Source organism: Mustela erminea, chromosome 18 (genome assembly GCF_009829155.1).
Source record: "Mustela erminea isolate mMusErm1 chromosome 18, mMusErm1.Pri, whole genome shotgun sequence".
Classification (NCBI taxonomy): Eukaryota; Metazoa; Chordata; class Mammalia; order Carnivora; family Mustelidae; genus Mustela; species Mustela erminea.
The window spans coordinates 60,305,963-60,319,238 of record NC_045631.1 but is presented as its reverse complement, the minus strand read 5'-3'; the positions used below and the strand labels follow the sequence as shown (position 1 = coordinate 60,319,238).

At 66.2% G+C, this 13,276-nt stretch overlaps 1 protein-coding gene across 6 annotated transcripts in view; it reads right to left on the bottom strand.

Annotated features, from left to right (window-relative positions):
- The window catches only part of BAIAP2 (BAR/IMD domain containing adaptor protein 2), a 62,017-nt gene that overhangs the window by 20,856 nt on the left and 27,885 nt on the right, over nucleotides 1–13,276 (bottom strand). For all 6 annotated transcript variants that reach the window (XM_032321753.1, XM_032321752.1, XM_032321754.1 and 3 more), the window contains exons 4-6: nucleotides 4,232–4,293; nucleotides 3,466–3,537; nucleotides 2,793–2,930 (exon numbers count right to left, since the gene is read on the bottom strand). In XM_032321753.1, the coding sequence (XP_032177644.1) occupies nucleotides 2,793–2,930; nucleotides 3,466–3,537; nucleotides 4,232–4,293 (272 nt within the window). The remainder of the gene's footprint in view (nucleotides 1–2,792; nucleotides 2,931–3,465; nucleotides 3,538–4,231; nucleotides 4,294–13,276) is intronic.

Below are 13,276 nucleotides of genomic sequence, written 5' to 3'. Positions count from 1 at the left end.
CTGGCCCCACCCGGCGGGCTCTGCAAGGCCTGCCGCCACCAGCACCAGTAGCCCCACGCGCCCTGGGACCGGCAGGTGCCAGGGTGGGTGGGCACCGCGGCAAGGCCACCGGGCGGGTCGGCAACACCGACTCCAGACAGACAGCCAGCGTGTCTCCCACCAGCAAGGGGCTCTGAGGACGTCCCCGCCGGCTTCTCAAAGCTCCACTGCTTCCACGGTCCCTTTGCTTCAGCCCTCAAGAAAGGATACCAAAATCACTGGGCACAAGCTGGCGGTCACTGCGTGGCCACCCCGGGCCGGGCACCCCACGGGACGCACCTGCAGCACAGAACCCAGCCCTCCCTGCGAGGAGTCAGATGCCGTGGGCACAATCACAGTGAAACCCCTGGGTAGTTCTGGGTCCAACGGAGAAGGAAGCTGGGTTTGGCGAAGCAGGAGACGGAAGGGCGGCCCGGAGAGAGGAGTCGGAGCAGGTGCACGGGAGAGGGACGGCGACCCCTGGTCAGCGTCAGCACAGGAGGACAGGAGCGGGCCAGGGAGCGCCGGGAGCCCGCCGGGACCACAACCCTTGGAGGGGGCAGAGCCGGAGTGCAAATCCAGACCCAACTGTCGGCGCCTCACAGCAGAGCCAAGGGGAGCAGAGCTGGCGTGAGGCGTCCGCAAGCCGCACAGCGGGGGGATGAGGTCCCGTGCCCGGCAGGAGCACAGGGAGGAGGAGGATGAGACCGGGCCATGCTGGAGGCGTGGTGGGGCTTGGTCGGGGGTGACCCTTCAAAGTGGGGAAGACGGTCAATCGCGTGTCTCTGAGAATGAGCCCCAGGAGGCCAGGGCCGCCGAGTCTCCCGACTCCAAGAAAGCAGGTCTCAGGCCCCGCTGCGCAGCTGGAGTGAACCCCGAACCCCGTCGAGGCTTCCACCCAGCCCAGCCGTCCTCCCGCCAGACCCCACCCCGGGGTGGATGGCCTCCGCGCCTTCCACCCTCCAGCGGCCGCCGGCAGAGCTGCCCGGCCCGTCCAGGGCCCGGGCCCACTCAGGACAGCCTCCATGTCTACGGCCGTTAAAGGGAAGGGAGCACGGGCACAGGCCGTGTGCATGAGCCCTGGGAACCAAGTGGCAGGGGCCCCTGCGGGGACTCGATCACACACGAAGCCCAGCCCGGCCGCGGCGCGCACAGACAAGAGGGGGGGTCTGCCTGGGGGGTGGGGGGGTGTCAGCAGGGGTGTCCTCTCTGGTGCGTGGGGACAGCGGCACACTATACAAATGGCCACACTCAAAATCACCCACTGTCCCTTCCATGACACGTGAACCGGATCTCAAACCTGATGCCAAGCAAAGAAACGAGTGCCTCCAGAGGGGCGCACAAGCTCCCAGCCCCTCCCGGCTGGCGGCGGAACCCTGGACGTGCCAGCCTCGGTGTCCCCAGCACCCCTGCGAGGGAGCCCTAGTGCAAACACGCCTGCACCGAGGGGGTTCCTGGCCTCCAGGAGACAGGGGCACTGTTCACGACTGAGATTTTTAGGGAGCAACACTGCAAAAGACATGGTGGAGGCGGGGAGCAAAACGGAGAGGCCCAGGGAAGCGTGGCTTCCCCCGCCCCAGCCTCGGGGCCTCTCCCAGAGCCAGCTGTGCCTGCAAATGCCTCTGCGGACAGTGCCAGGGACACAGGCCTCCAGGGTGATGCCATGTCAGGGGCAGTCCCTGGACACAATGGTGGCAAGAATCTGGTGCAAGTCCGCCCGTCTGGCACAGGAAAAGTGCAGGGGGGCGGCAGGCAGTTCTGCTCCCCTCCCCAGGCTGTGGGGCTCTGTACGCAGGGTGGCGGGGGGGACACGGTCACCTCTACTGCTGCCAGGTCCATGCGCCCCACCCAGTGGGCCCGCTTACCCGCACCACGCTTGGGGAGGATGCAGGGCACGGGCTCCACAGGCACCAGCAACCTCGCGGGTGCACCGAGGCACTCAGAGGCAGATGCACATACATGGGCTGAGAACAGGGGTGCACGGTGCACCTCCAGGGTTGCCAACCTGACAGCCGGCACAGAGGGTGAGCCCAGGAGGTAGAGGTTAATGCCTATGCCTGACCCCAGGGGCTCCCCGTATACCCTGAAGCAGCTAAGGAACTGGGCAGAGGTTTTCTTGGTGTTTCCTTTGGAAACAACCAGAATCCTGTTTTCTCTTTCCTTCTTATCTGAGTCCCGTGTGGCCTCAGGCAGTGGGCACTCTGGGCGGGATCTGTGTCAGCCGGCCCAGGCTTCCAGTACGTCGGGTGTATCAGGGCCACGCTGTCCTGAATCCCTGGCCCGCTCCGCACATGGTGCCTGCGAGGCTGGGCACCACGGCGAGGGCAGTCCCACTGGGGTGGGCCCCTCCACGGCCTCCCGTGCCATCTGCCTCCTGCCTCTTCAATGGGGTGGCTGGGACACTTGACCGGCCAGCGTCTGCCCACAGAGGCTCCGGGCCTGGTCCTAGCGGTGGGTACGCAGGAGTTGATTTGAGGAACAGTCTGACGTCTTTCTCAGAGGCAGAACCCAGAGGTACAGAGCCGGAAGATGTCCTTGAGGTTCCTGCCCCTTTGGCAGCAAGCCTTCCGGGGCCTCACCACGGCTCCGAGTGCAGGCCCAGGGCGCCGCAGGCCCACGCCGCCCCCCCGCCGGCTCCAGGACGGGAGGTACTTGCTGCCCCAAGCGCGCCAGGAGAACAGAGCCCAGCTCTGCTCAGCCCCACGCAGAGGGCGCCCAGGGGAGCACTGCCTCAATGCTGTGGCCTCAAGGGCGCCCACTGGGGCGAGTCCTACCTGCAGCTCCTTGTCCGAGTACTTCTGCGGGTTCTTGCTGCCCTGGCTCTTCTTCCGCAGCTTCTTCAGCTCGGCCTGGCACTTGTCCAGCGCGTCGCCCTTGCTCCTCTGCTCCGTCTGGTACTTCTTCAGCGCGGCCTGCGGGGCAAAGACCACACAGCGACTGCTGAGCCCACCACCCTGCCTGCTCCCGCCCAGCGGCAGCCCAGCCTGCGGGCGCCGGCAAAGCCACGGTGGGGAGGGCAGAGCCCACCCAGGCCTCGCCCTCCCACGCTGCCCCCAGCCGGGGCGCCTCCTGGGAACTCAGGCCACACGCCCCGCAGAGTGCGGCACCTTGAGCCCCTCTGGCCTTGGGGAGAGGTGACGGCACAGGGACAGGACCCCAAGGCCCCCAGGTCCGACACGGAGTCTGTGCAGGCTCTCCAGGGGGCAGGGACAGGGCTGTGCTGTCCCCGCCGCGGACAGCGGCGAGCTGTGGGGGCGTGGGAGCTACGCGCACGGGGCGTCGGGCGCGCCGGCGTCCCCCCCGCGCGGCGCTCTGTCCCAGACCGGCTGGCACGGGCAGGGCTGCGGGGAGCCTGCAGGGAGCCCGCTGTGGGAGGCCGGCGGTGAGCTGCCCACCCGGGAGACGCGGGGACGAGGGGCGGCGCGGCGCGGCGGGGGCGGTGCTTACGCTCAGGTACCGGGCGTCCAGCTCCACCTTCTGCTCCAGCTGCGTGAGCAGCTCGTTGTGGAAAGACTTCAGCTGGACACAGAGAGAACACGTAAGGGCCGTGAGCACGACACGGGCCGGGACGGGCGGGGCGGGGTCGGGGGAGGCTCCCAGAAGAGGCGGACGGTCACCGCCACGCCCCGGACGTGGGCCACCCTGAGGGGCAAGGGGCCCGTCGGATCCCTGAGCCAGTGACCCTGCACAGAGGCTTGGGGCCCGGGCAGCTGGGAGGCTCCAAGCACCGGCGTGGAACAGGAACCCGGAGTCAGGCCATCCTGGCCTTGGACAGCCCCGGGGGTTCGGCTTCCCAGGGCGGACACCGGAGCAGCTCCCCCGTCACCCCCTTCTCTTCGGCGGGGAAGAGTTTCTCAAGCTGACACGGGCAGACTAGGAGGGACCCACATGACCCCTTGCTCTAGACCTGCTGGGTCATGGCCGGGCCTGGACTCTGGGCAAGCGTGTGCTCCCCAGGCCTGCCCCCGTGTCGCTGCCGGACCCCTGCGGCCAGCTGACACTGAGATCCTGCGTGGCCTGGGCCCCACAGTGGATCAGCTCCCCACTGTGTGACTGCCGTCCCGAGCCTGGGATTTGTGCCCGTCTTTCTGAGTGCAGCCACACGGCGATACCAGGTTCCCAAACGGACACGGGGCCAAAGCACGCAGCTGCCCTTCCCTCCGCTTCGCCCGACCTGCCCCTACGTTTGCCCCTTCCTTCCCACGGGCCTCACCATCTCTTCCAACTGATTCTGAATCTGCCTGTGGACTTCAGCCATCTGAAAGAGAACGTCTCCTGGAAAGGCCGCGTGGAAGAGAGGAGAGAGAGAAAGGGTCAGGACGCTGCGCTACGGTCCCTCCAGCTGCCCGTGGCCGGGGAGCAGGGAGCAGGTGGGCCAGTGCTGGGACCTGGGCTGTGGGTGACCAGAGGCAGGGCAGAGGGCGCTGTTTCTCCTGGTGACGAGACAGAAAATTCTAGAATAACAAGGGATGCCACTGGGTGACTTCGGGGTGGTGGAGTAGCAGCTGAGGTTCACGACGTTTGCACATCTCAAGCCCACGAGTGAGCCTGTGAGCACACGCACCTCTTACCCTGCGTCCTGCTCCCGTGTGTAGCTGCCAACAACCGCCATCCCCCCCACTCTGGGCCAAGATGGCAGTGGGACCCAACACACTTGCCGCCCGTGCTGCACATGTGGGTTACGTGGGGTGAAGGCAAGACCTGGCTGCAGGCCCCACAGGCGAGGGGCCCGAAGAGGCACCTGAGGGCTGCAGCGCCAGGGGCCTCGCAGAGGGGCTCTGGGGACAAAGGGAGTGCGCCGTCTAGCTCTGCACACATTTCCCGAAGCAGGGACGGGGGAGGGCTCAGCCTCGGTCTTCCTCCTCCCAAAGCTCTGGAAGGTTCCACCCAGCTGCTATCGTGAAGTGTGGCCGCTAGGACCAACAGGTGCGCAGCACTTCCAGCTGCGGCCACGGAGGGGAGGTCGCCACACAGCCCACGACATCAGCATGCTCACCCCCAAGTCAGGGCCCACGGAACAGAAGCTCTCGGCCAGAGGCTGCACAAGGGCCCCCAGCCCTGGAAACCCTCAGGGCTGCCCAGCTGCCCCGCAGTGCTGGTGTGAAGGACCCCCCCGCCCCCGGGCAAACGGCTCCATTTCCTCGCGTGCAGCAGGAACAGCTGCAACGGGCAGCGGGACGTCACTTGCTCGGCGCCACGCAGAGCTCATGCTGCCCGTGTGCCACGACACGGTGGAACAGGGGCCACTCTGTCCCCGAGGGCGCTCACCCCTGCTGAGCCCCGCCCCTGCGGTGCCGCCCACACCAGCTTGCCCTCTCTGATCACACCTTCCGCTCATGCCTGGGCTCCCTGACCCAGAGACCGTTTTGGGGGGCAGCCGCAAGGGGTACCCCAGCAAGGCCACCCGGAGATGGAGGCGAAGGCCCACAGCCCTGCACCCTGACCGGGTGGTGTGGCCTCCAGCCGCACAGAGGGCCCCCCAGGGTCCCTTTCCCTCCCAAAAGCACCACTGGGCTCTGGGGAGGTCTGCTTCTCCTGGTCACTGGCTGTTCTGCGACGTCCACAGGGCACACTGAGCCCCGGCTGTGACTAGGAGCTGAACAGACGGACCTGTCAGTCAGCACAGCCTCGGGGTCCGCCAGACTCCCCTGCAGGGCCCCGAGCTCTGCTGTTCGAACCTCAGTGCCCTGGACGTGTCCCCAGACACCTGCTCTGCCCCAGAGAGATGCACAGATTTCTGTCAGGGTTGGGGGGCGGGGGAGGGGACTCCGCACGTCCTAAGGAGCCGACCCCCTGGGCGGTTGGGACCCGGTGTCACGCCGCAGACGGTGTGCGGCTGACATGAGCCTCCTCAGCCGGCCTTCAGCCCAACTGCTGCAAAGACACCCTCAGGCCTGCTGCTCGGGTAAGTACAGACCCCCAGGGCCTGGCCTGCGGGCAGGCCTGGGATGGAGGGGAGGCACCCCTGCTCCAGGGAAGGGCCAGTGCCCTGGCCACAGAGTGTGAGTGTGTGGGGGGGTGTGAGCGTGTGTGAGCACGTGCCCCACGGACACCGGCAGCTCCAGGCCCGACACGCCTGGAGGGAGCGTGTGGAAGGGACACATGCACGAGCAGGGGCAGCCGCCAGGAGCTGTGCACAGACCACCCAATGCGGTCGTGGAGCCTATGGCACAGGCCACCCCAGACGCCAGGGCCGCAGCTGGGGAACGCCCGTCGGCGCCCTGTGCTCTGGGAAGCCGCTCCGGTCCTGCTCCCAGTGTGGGCCTGCCCTTGGGCCTGATGGCACCAGAAGACGGGGCAGGGCAAGCACGGACGGCCCTGGGAAGAATGCCCTGCCTCTGCCGTGGCTTCCTGTGCTCAGGAACCAGCAGCACACGTGGTCAGCGGTCAGCTATGTGCGGCTGAGGGAACGTGAGCAGAGCAGCCCTGCAGGAGAGGTCGCGCCTCCCCTGGCCTGGCCTCGTCCCTCCTCCTACCCGATCCCGACTCCGGGGCCTTGACGTGTGAGCGAAGAGCCCAAGAGGGACGGGGACACGAGGTGACAGGAGGGGCCCGATCGCCGGCCTTGGCGGAAGGGAAGCCGCCGAGACAAGAGGAGTGAGTGGCCACTGGCCAGGGGTCCCCGGGGACGGGGCCAGGCCGCTGTCACCCCGCCTGCGACAGAGCGTGTGTGCGGCGGGGATGCGTCCCGGGTAGCTGGACTACAGCTGCAGTAGCTGCCCCAGCAGGCCCCGACCCACAGGTCCAAGCCCTGAATGTCCAGAATCTAAGACCCAAGAGGACAGCATCAGCTTGATTCTGCCTCTCTACGCTTTTGGCCTTCTGGAACTTTCCCAGGACACACACTCACCACTCTGAGATGGGGAAAACATCTGGGGTCTTGTTTGTGATACGGGGGACTTGCTGTGTTGAGGGCCCTGGACCCACCTTCTGGCCCTCTGCCTGCGGGCATCTGGGAATTGGTTAAGCCGAGGCCAAAGGGGCGCAGCGCCCACATGGCACGAGGTCTGGCCAGCCTGGGGAACAGCCCAGAATGCGGCCCTCACACCCATCCTCTGCCCCCCCAGCCCTCGTGAGGGCCATCAAGTCCAGGAGTAAGACACGGAACAGGCTGTGGCCCAGCACAGTCTCCCCGCGGGGGCGACTCCCACGGCGTCGGCCATGCTTCAGGCCCCGACACAGTTAAGTCAACAACAGGATCCAATGAATAAACACGTATTTCCTGAAAAGTCTGACGCGACTGGCTCAGGGAGGGTGCCTGAGGAACGCTAAGAACCCCGCGGAAGAGCCATCGCTTCAGCAGAGCAATTCCTCACGTCCAGAAAGCGGCCACTGCACCCCCGGTGGCCGATGCGTCAGAAGCACCCGGCGTGTCCCCCCCGCCGCTGCCTGCACCGACGGGCCCGGCTCCCCCGCCAGCCCGCGGCTGTGCCGTCGGTCACACAGCCCGTGCGCACACTCAGCTCTGAGCTGCAAACCCACGGCTGCACAACCAGCCCACACAGTCAATTTTTAAACTGCGTTTCACAAGCAGCTGCTAGAAGCCATATGCTCACGAAACGCGCGGGGTGCTGGGAGGAGGGGAGCCAGCCCCGGCAGGCCCTGGACCCCTGGGGGCGCAGCTGGGTGCCCTGAGCTGGCTGCAGGGGTCAAGGGCAGAGCCATGCCCCGCACGACACTCCCCGAGAGACACGGAGAGCCCCGGCATCCGCACTAGCGCTCACTCGTCTCCTCCTCCGCGGTGCTTTCCGGGTCCCGAAGGCCCGGACGGTCCTGAGCGCCAGTGAGACGGCTGGGGCTGTGTCTGATTTCTGGGTTCCGTGACTCTCTCTGTCCCATCTCCCCCACATGAGGGACAGCACGGAGTGGGGACCCCTCCCGGGAAGGAGACCGCAGGCTGAGCCCCGGCCTCCTCTGAGCGCAGACGCACAGGCCCCGGGGCGTCCACGTCCTGGGTTCACAGCTCCGGCGGGCCGTAAACTTGAAAAACCGGGTCTGAGGTGGCAGCCCCAGCGCGGCGCTGCCAGAGCAAACAGCAGAGGGGCGGGCGACTCTGCCCCGGAAACACCACCTGCAGGAAGCGCCGGCGCTCCACAGAGCGTCTGCAGAGGGGTGCCAGGCGGCAGGTGCCCGCACCCAGGGCGCAGCGGGCGCTGGGAGGGCAGGTCTGCCACACCCGGGGCTAGTGAGTCAGCAAACCCCGAGGCCTGGTGGCCCTGTCGGAGCCGGGGGGACCCGCAGGCCCAACAGCGCACAGGTGCAGAGGACGATGTGTGGGAGAAGGACCGAAGGCCGGCGGGTCGAGAGAAGAGCCGCCCTGCGTCCTCGCCAACCCTCCCGCCAGCTACTGACCCTGCCCGTCCTGCAAGCAGGTCAGCGGCGAGCCACCCCCGCCACCGGCCCCTCAGCTTGGAGATCTAACGTTCCGGGTGCTCTCCGGAGCCTCGGTCCTCGCCGGCGCACACACGGCCATGCCCGTCCCCCAGGAGCAGCAGGGGCCGGGCAGCCAGCACACGCGCGTGAGATCCATGCACACACAAGACACACGCACGTGGGTACACGCACACACGCAAAGGTGACTCCACACATATGTGCACATGTACATGCTCAGGCACGCACACACACACGCACACATGGAAACACACTCGCACATGCACGCACACACGCTCAGGCACGTGCACACGCGCGCACACACACGGAAACACTTGCGCACACGCGCACACACCTACATGTACACACATGCACACACGGAAACACACGCGCACACACGCAGACATGTACACACAGGTACACGTGCGCACACTCAGGCACACATGCTACACTTGCTCACAGACACGCGACGAGCGGCTCCCCTCAGCACAGCCCCCTGTGGGGTGTGAAGGCAGAGGAGCGCCCGGCCGCGCTTCCGCCGGTGCTGGCTCTCGGGGCTAACACAGGACAACGGCGGGATGGTCGGGACCCACCTGGAGCCTGAGCGTCTGGACACATCCACGTGCTGCGGAGGAGGGGCTGGGGGCCAGGCAGCCACCCGCGGGAGGGTGGGGGCGGTCCTCGCGGGAGAGCAGGCGCTTCTGCCAAACCCTGGGATCCCAGCAGGAGGCGGCACCGGGGGTCGGTGATGCTGCTTTCACCGATTCTACCTCCACTACACACAAATTCCCCACCGACCCTCAAAAAGTCACACTGGTCCCGGCAGGAACCTCGGAGCCGGGCAAGCAGAGAGGGCCCCGGCGGGCCCCACAGGGTCAGGAGCTGCTGCGCCCCTGGGGACCGAAGGTTCGCACCGAGGAGAGAAAAAGGCGGAAACAAGGGCCCAGCCGCACGGAGGAGCGTGGGGGACACGAGAACGCAGAGCCTGGCCGCACCCGTGGGACGGGAAGGGGGCCCACGCCGCGGAGGAGAGGCGGGCAGGCCCGAGGCTCCCCGGGGGGCCCTGGAGAGCCGAGAGGGGGGTCCCACCTGGGGCAAGAACGGAACCGCGGACAGGACAGTGCCCGCCGGCACCGCCGTGTCCTGGGAGCAGGTGCACAGAAGCATCGGCCACGCATCCCAGGGTGTTTTGGGAACCACGACAAGGGTGGCGTGGAGGGTGGGCTGCTGGGGAACACAGAGCGGGACGCGGTGAGCTGCTCCCCGTGTGTGCAGCGTCGCAGGACCACACAGGCGATGTAGCTTAGAACCAGGAAGACCTTCCCGTGTTTCCCCAAACTGAGCTCTTTGGAAAAAGAAGAAAAGATTCCAGAAAACTAGAAACAAGTACACATACCCAATTTTTGAACGTTACAGAGTCTGCAGGGCTCCGGCCGGTGTCTGCTCGTGAACCGGCCACAGGGGATGGTGACTGGCTCACAGGCCGGGCGCCTGCGGTCCTCTGCGGTCAGGCATCCCCGGCCGTTCAGTGAGCTCCTGCTCTGTGCCAGGTGCTGCCCAGGGGACACGGTGACCAGAGGCTTTCCTCGTGGCGCCCCGGCATTCTCCTGGGATGCGCAGATGCAGACGACAGGCCCTGCGGATCTGGGAAGGAAGGCCGCCGACAGCGGGGCCGCTCAGGGTGCTCAGAGAAGGCCACGAAAGTCTGTGGGGCTGGCAGCAGACAGGGACACAGCCTTGTGGGTCCCAGGGCTCCTGGTGGCCACCACGGGGCCCGGAGACCACAGCACAGTGAGCGGCCGGCAGCAGGGAGACCTAACTGCCTGGCAGCTTCTCCGAACCCAAGACCAGCACCGGCGCAGCCTCGCCGCCCGTGGGAACCAGAGGCGCAAGGCGGCCCCCACCCCTGCGGCTGGCTGGCTCCTGGATGCCCGTGTGGGCTTCAGGAAGGCCTGAGGGCACATCTGAGGTCCATTTCACAGTCCCACACCCAGATGTTCCCACTGGTGGCCCTGGGTAAGCACAGTGCAAACTGCCGGGCCACCAAGAGGGCCGCAAGCCATGGCTTCAAGTGCGTCTGCTCTTCCCCGTGGCCTGGAGCACACACTCTCCTCCCGGCCCGACCCTCCCCACCATCCCGAGGTCGTAAGAATAACAAACACCCCCCCAGGTCCCCTGGGCCTCAGTGTTTCGCCGAATCTGCTGTAGTGTCCTGCTTTTCTGTGTGCACATGTGCATCCTGCTGAACCTGAACCCGGGAGACGTGGCCGCAGCGTGCCAGCCTGCGCGCTGAGACGTGGGCCTGCCGCGCCCACAAGGAAGGCAGACCCCTCCCCGCAGCAGACCTGGAAGGCCGGCAGCCGCCCGTGGGCCCCTCCCCAGCCAGGACGGCAGGCCCCTCGCGTTTCTCTCCGTTAGGAACTCTGCGTTCTGTCCGTCTGAACGCGGCTTCAAGCACTGGCGCTGCTGGGCCTGCACGGCTCACAGGCAGGCGCCCGGGAACACGTGGGGTGGTGCTGGGACTCGTGCCGGGCTCCCTGGGCGCTGGGGTCTTCGTCTGGATCTACACGGCCCTCCCACGCCTTCACGACACCGACATTTGTGAAGATTCAAAAAAAAAAGCTTTTTTCTTTTTTTCTTTCTTAATTTTTTTTTTTTTTTTTTTCAGAAGATACGACGTGTTCTTAAAACCCTCAAAGGACAAGAAGCGGAGAGGGAGGGGAATCTGGCAGACGGGCGAAAACACGGGTGCGGGGGGCGTGGGGCCGGAGTCTAGACGGTGTTCCGTGTGTACCCACGACAGCGGGACAGGGCCGGCGTCCTCCTGAGAGCCCCCCCAGAGCCACTCTGCGGGTGCCTGACCCCCAAGAAGTGAGGATGGCTTGTCAGCAGGGTGTGAGGGAACGCCCCGTGGAGGCTTAAACAAGGACCCGTTTTTGCCAGCACCACGCAGGCCTGAGGACACCAGCTTAGGGATAGCTCTAACAAAGGGGGCCCGAGGCCTGAGCGGACCCTACCGGGCAGGTGAGCAGCTTCGTGTGGAAGAGCGGCCGCCGGAGGCCAGGGCTGTGCGTGCCCGCTGGAGGGCCCCCGAGCATCAACCCCACAAGGACGGGTGCCGTAAAACCCGACGGATCCAAGAAACAGAGAAGTGGGGACTCCACGTGGCAGCGGCCGAGGAGGGCGGTTTCTTTCTTTTCGTTCTGGTTAGTTGAGGTCCAGGATAAGATCAGTCTCACATGTACGAAGCAGTGATTCAGCACTTGCAGACGTGAGCCGGGGCCACCGGACAAGCGGCCTCCGAGTCCCCGTCACCTGCCCCCCGCCTCCCCTCTGTAACTGTCAGCGAGCTCTCCGTGGAGAGTCTGTTTCTCAACATGTCTCTTTTTCTCCTTCGCTCGTTTGTTTCCTAAATTCCACGTGAGCGAGAGCACGAGGCACCTTCTCGGACGGACACGACTCGCTCAGCACGACACCCTCCAGCTCTGTCCCCGTTGTCGCAAACGGCTGGACTTCACCTTTCTCATGGCCGCGGAACATTCTGTCGTGCACAGATACCGTGGCGCACGCCCGCATTGCCACCATGGTTCGGCACAGGCCTTGCCCCAGGGACAGGGCCAGGGACACGCTGGCCTCTGCGACCAACAGTGACAGTGACAGCACGGGACCCTCCATGCACACCCTCCCCCTAAGCAGGAGGATGATGGTGCTTGAAGCACTTAGGGAACAGGCAAGATGGGGGGAAAGACCCTGCGGGGGGCCGGCATTCAGTCCCCATGGGGCCAGGCCGGTGCCCGTGGCTGGGCCACTAGACACTTGTGGGCCACGGGTAGGTACCATGGGCGGCCTCTTCCCTCCTGCTCCTGACGCCCCTCATCCCCAGTGACCAAGTCAGGGCCCGGAGGGGTCTTCCCTGCCACGCCCGCCAGCCTGTCTCCTTCCCATGACAGGAAGTCACCCGCGTGTCTGACTCTGGCTGTCATAACAGCATAGGGCCCTGCAGACGAGAGGGGCTGGGCACGGGGTGTGGGGAGCCCGGGGGAGCCGATGCCACAAGGAAGGGGGGATCTTCAGGAGTGCTACAAATGGGTGGGGAGTGACAAGGCCAGGCGCCTGGCCCACCAGCCCTCAGGAAGACCAGCATTCTCAGACCACGAGGGCTCCCAGCGGGCACTCAGCTCCCAGGAGGGGCGTCCAGAGGCACGGGGCCCGCAAATGTGAGGCCTGGGACCCGAGTCACGCCGCATCTCATCTGAGGGTCTCCCTCAGGCTGCCACAAGCCCTCCAGTTGAATCCCATAACCTGCTAGCCTGTGGTCAGGGGACAGTCAAGCCTCTCTCAGCCCAGATAGGCCCCCAGGACAAGCCGGGCCTGGTTCTGGGGGAGGGCCCTGCACAGACCTGCTACCCCCTCCCAGGGCACCGGGGGCTGGCACGGAAGGCCTGGGAAGAGACATGGGCCACCTGCCACGGCCCCCACGCCAACCCCAAGCGGCCATATGCCTCCCTCCCAGGGGGCAGCCATGCCCCAGTAGAGTCAGATGTGACCCCATGGCAGACGCAGGAAGGGCCCTGGGCTGCAGGCGCTGCTCTTGAAGCCCAAAGCCCCCCAGGGCCCCGGTGGGCCATCACACCACGGAGGCTTGTGCTTCTTGGAACTGAGGCCACACGGACCACCACAGGGTTCGGAGGAAGCACGATGAACCCCAGGAACCTAGGGGCCACGAGGCGTGATTAGAGAGAGCTGCTCTCATCTAGAGCGTCTGGCCAGGCCAGGGCTGCCGAGGGGGCCTCGCTTGGCGAGCCTGAGGCCAGGGAGGGCAGAGGGCGTGGAGCCCGGTGAGCCCACAGGCGGGAGCCCCCGGGACAAGGGTGTGTTGTTCATCGGT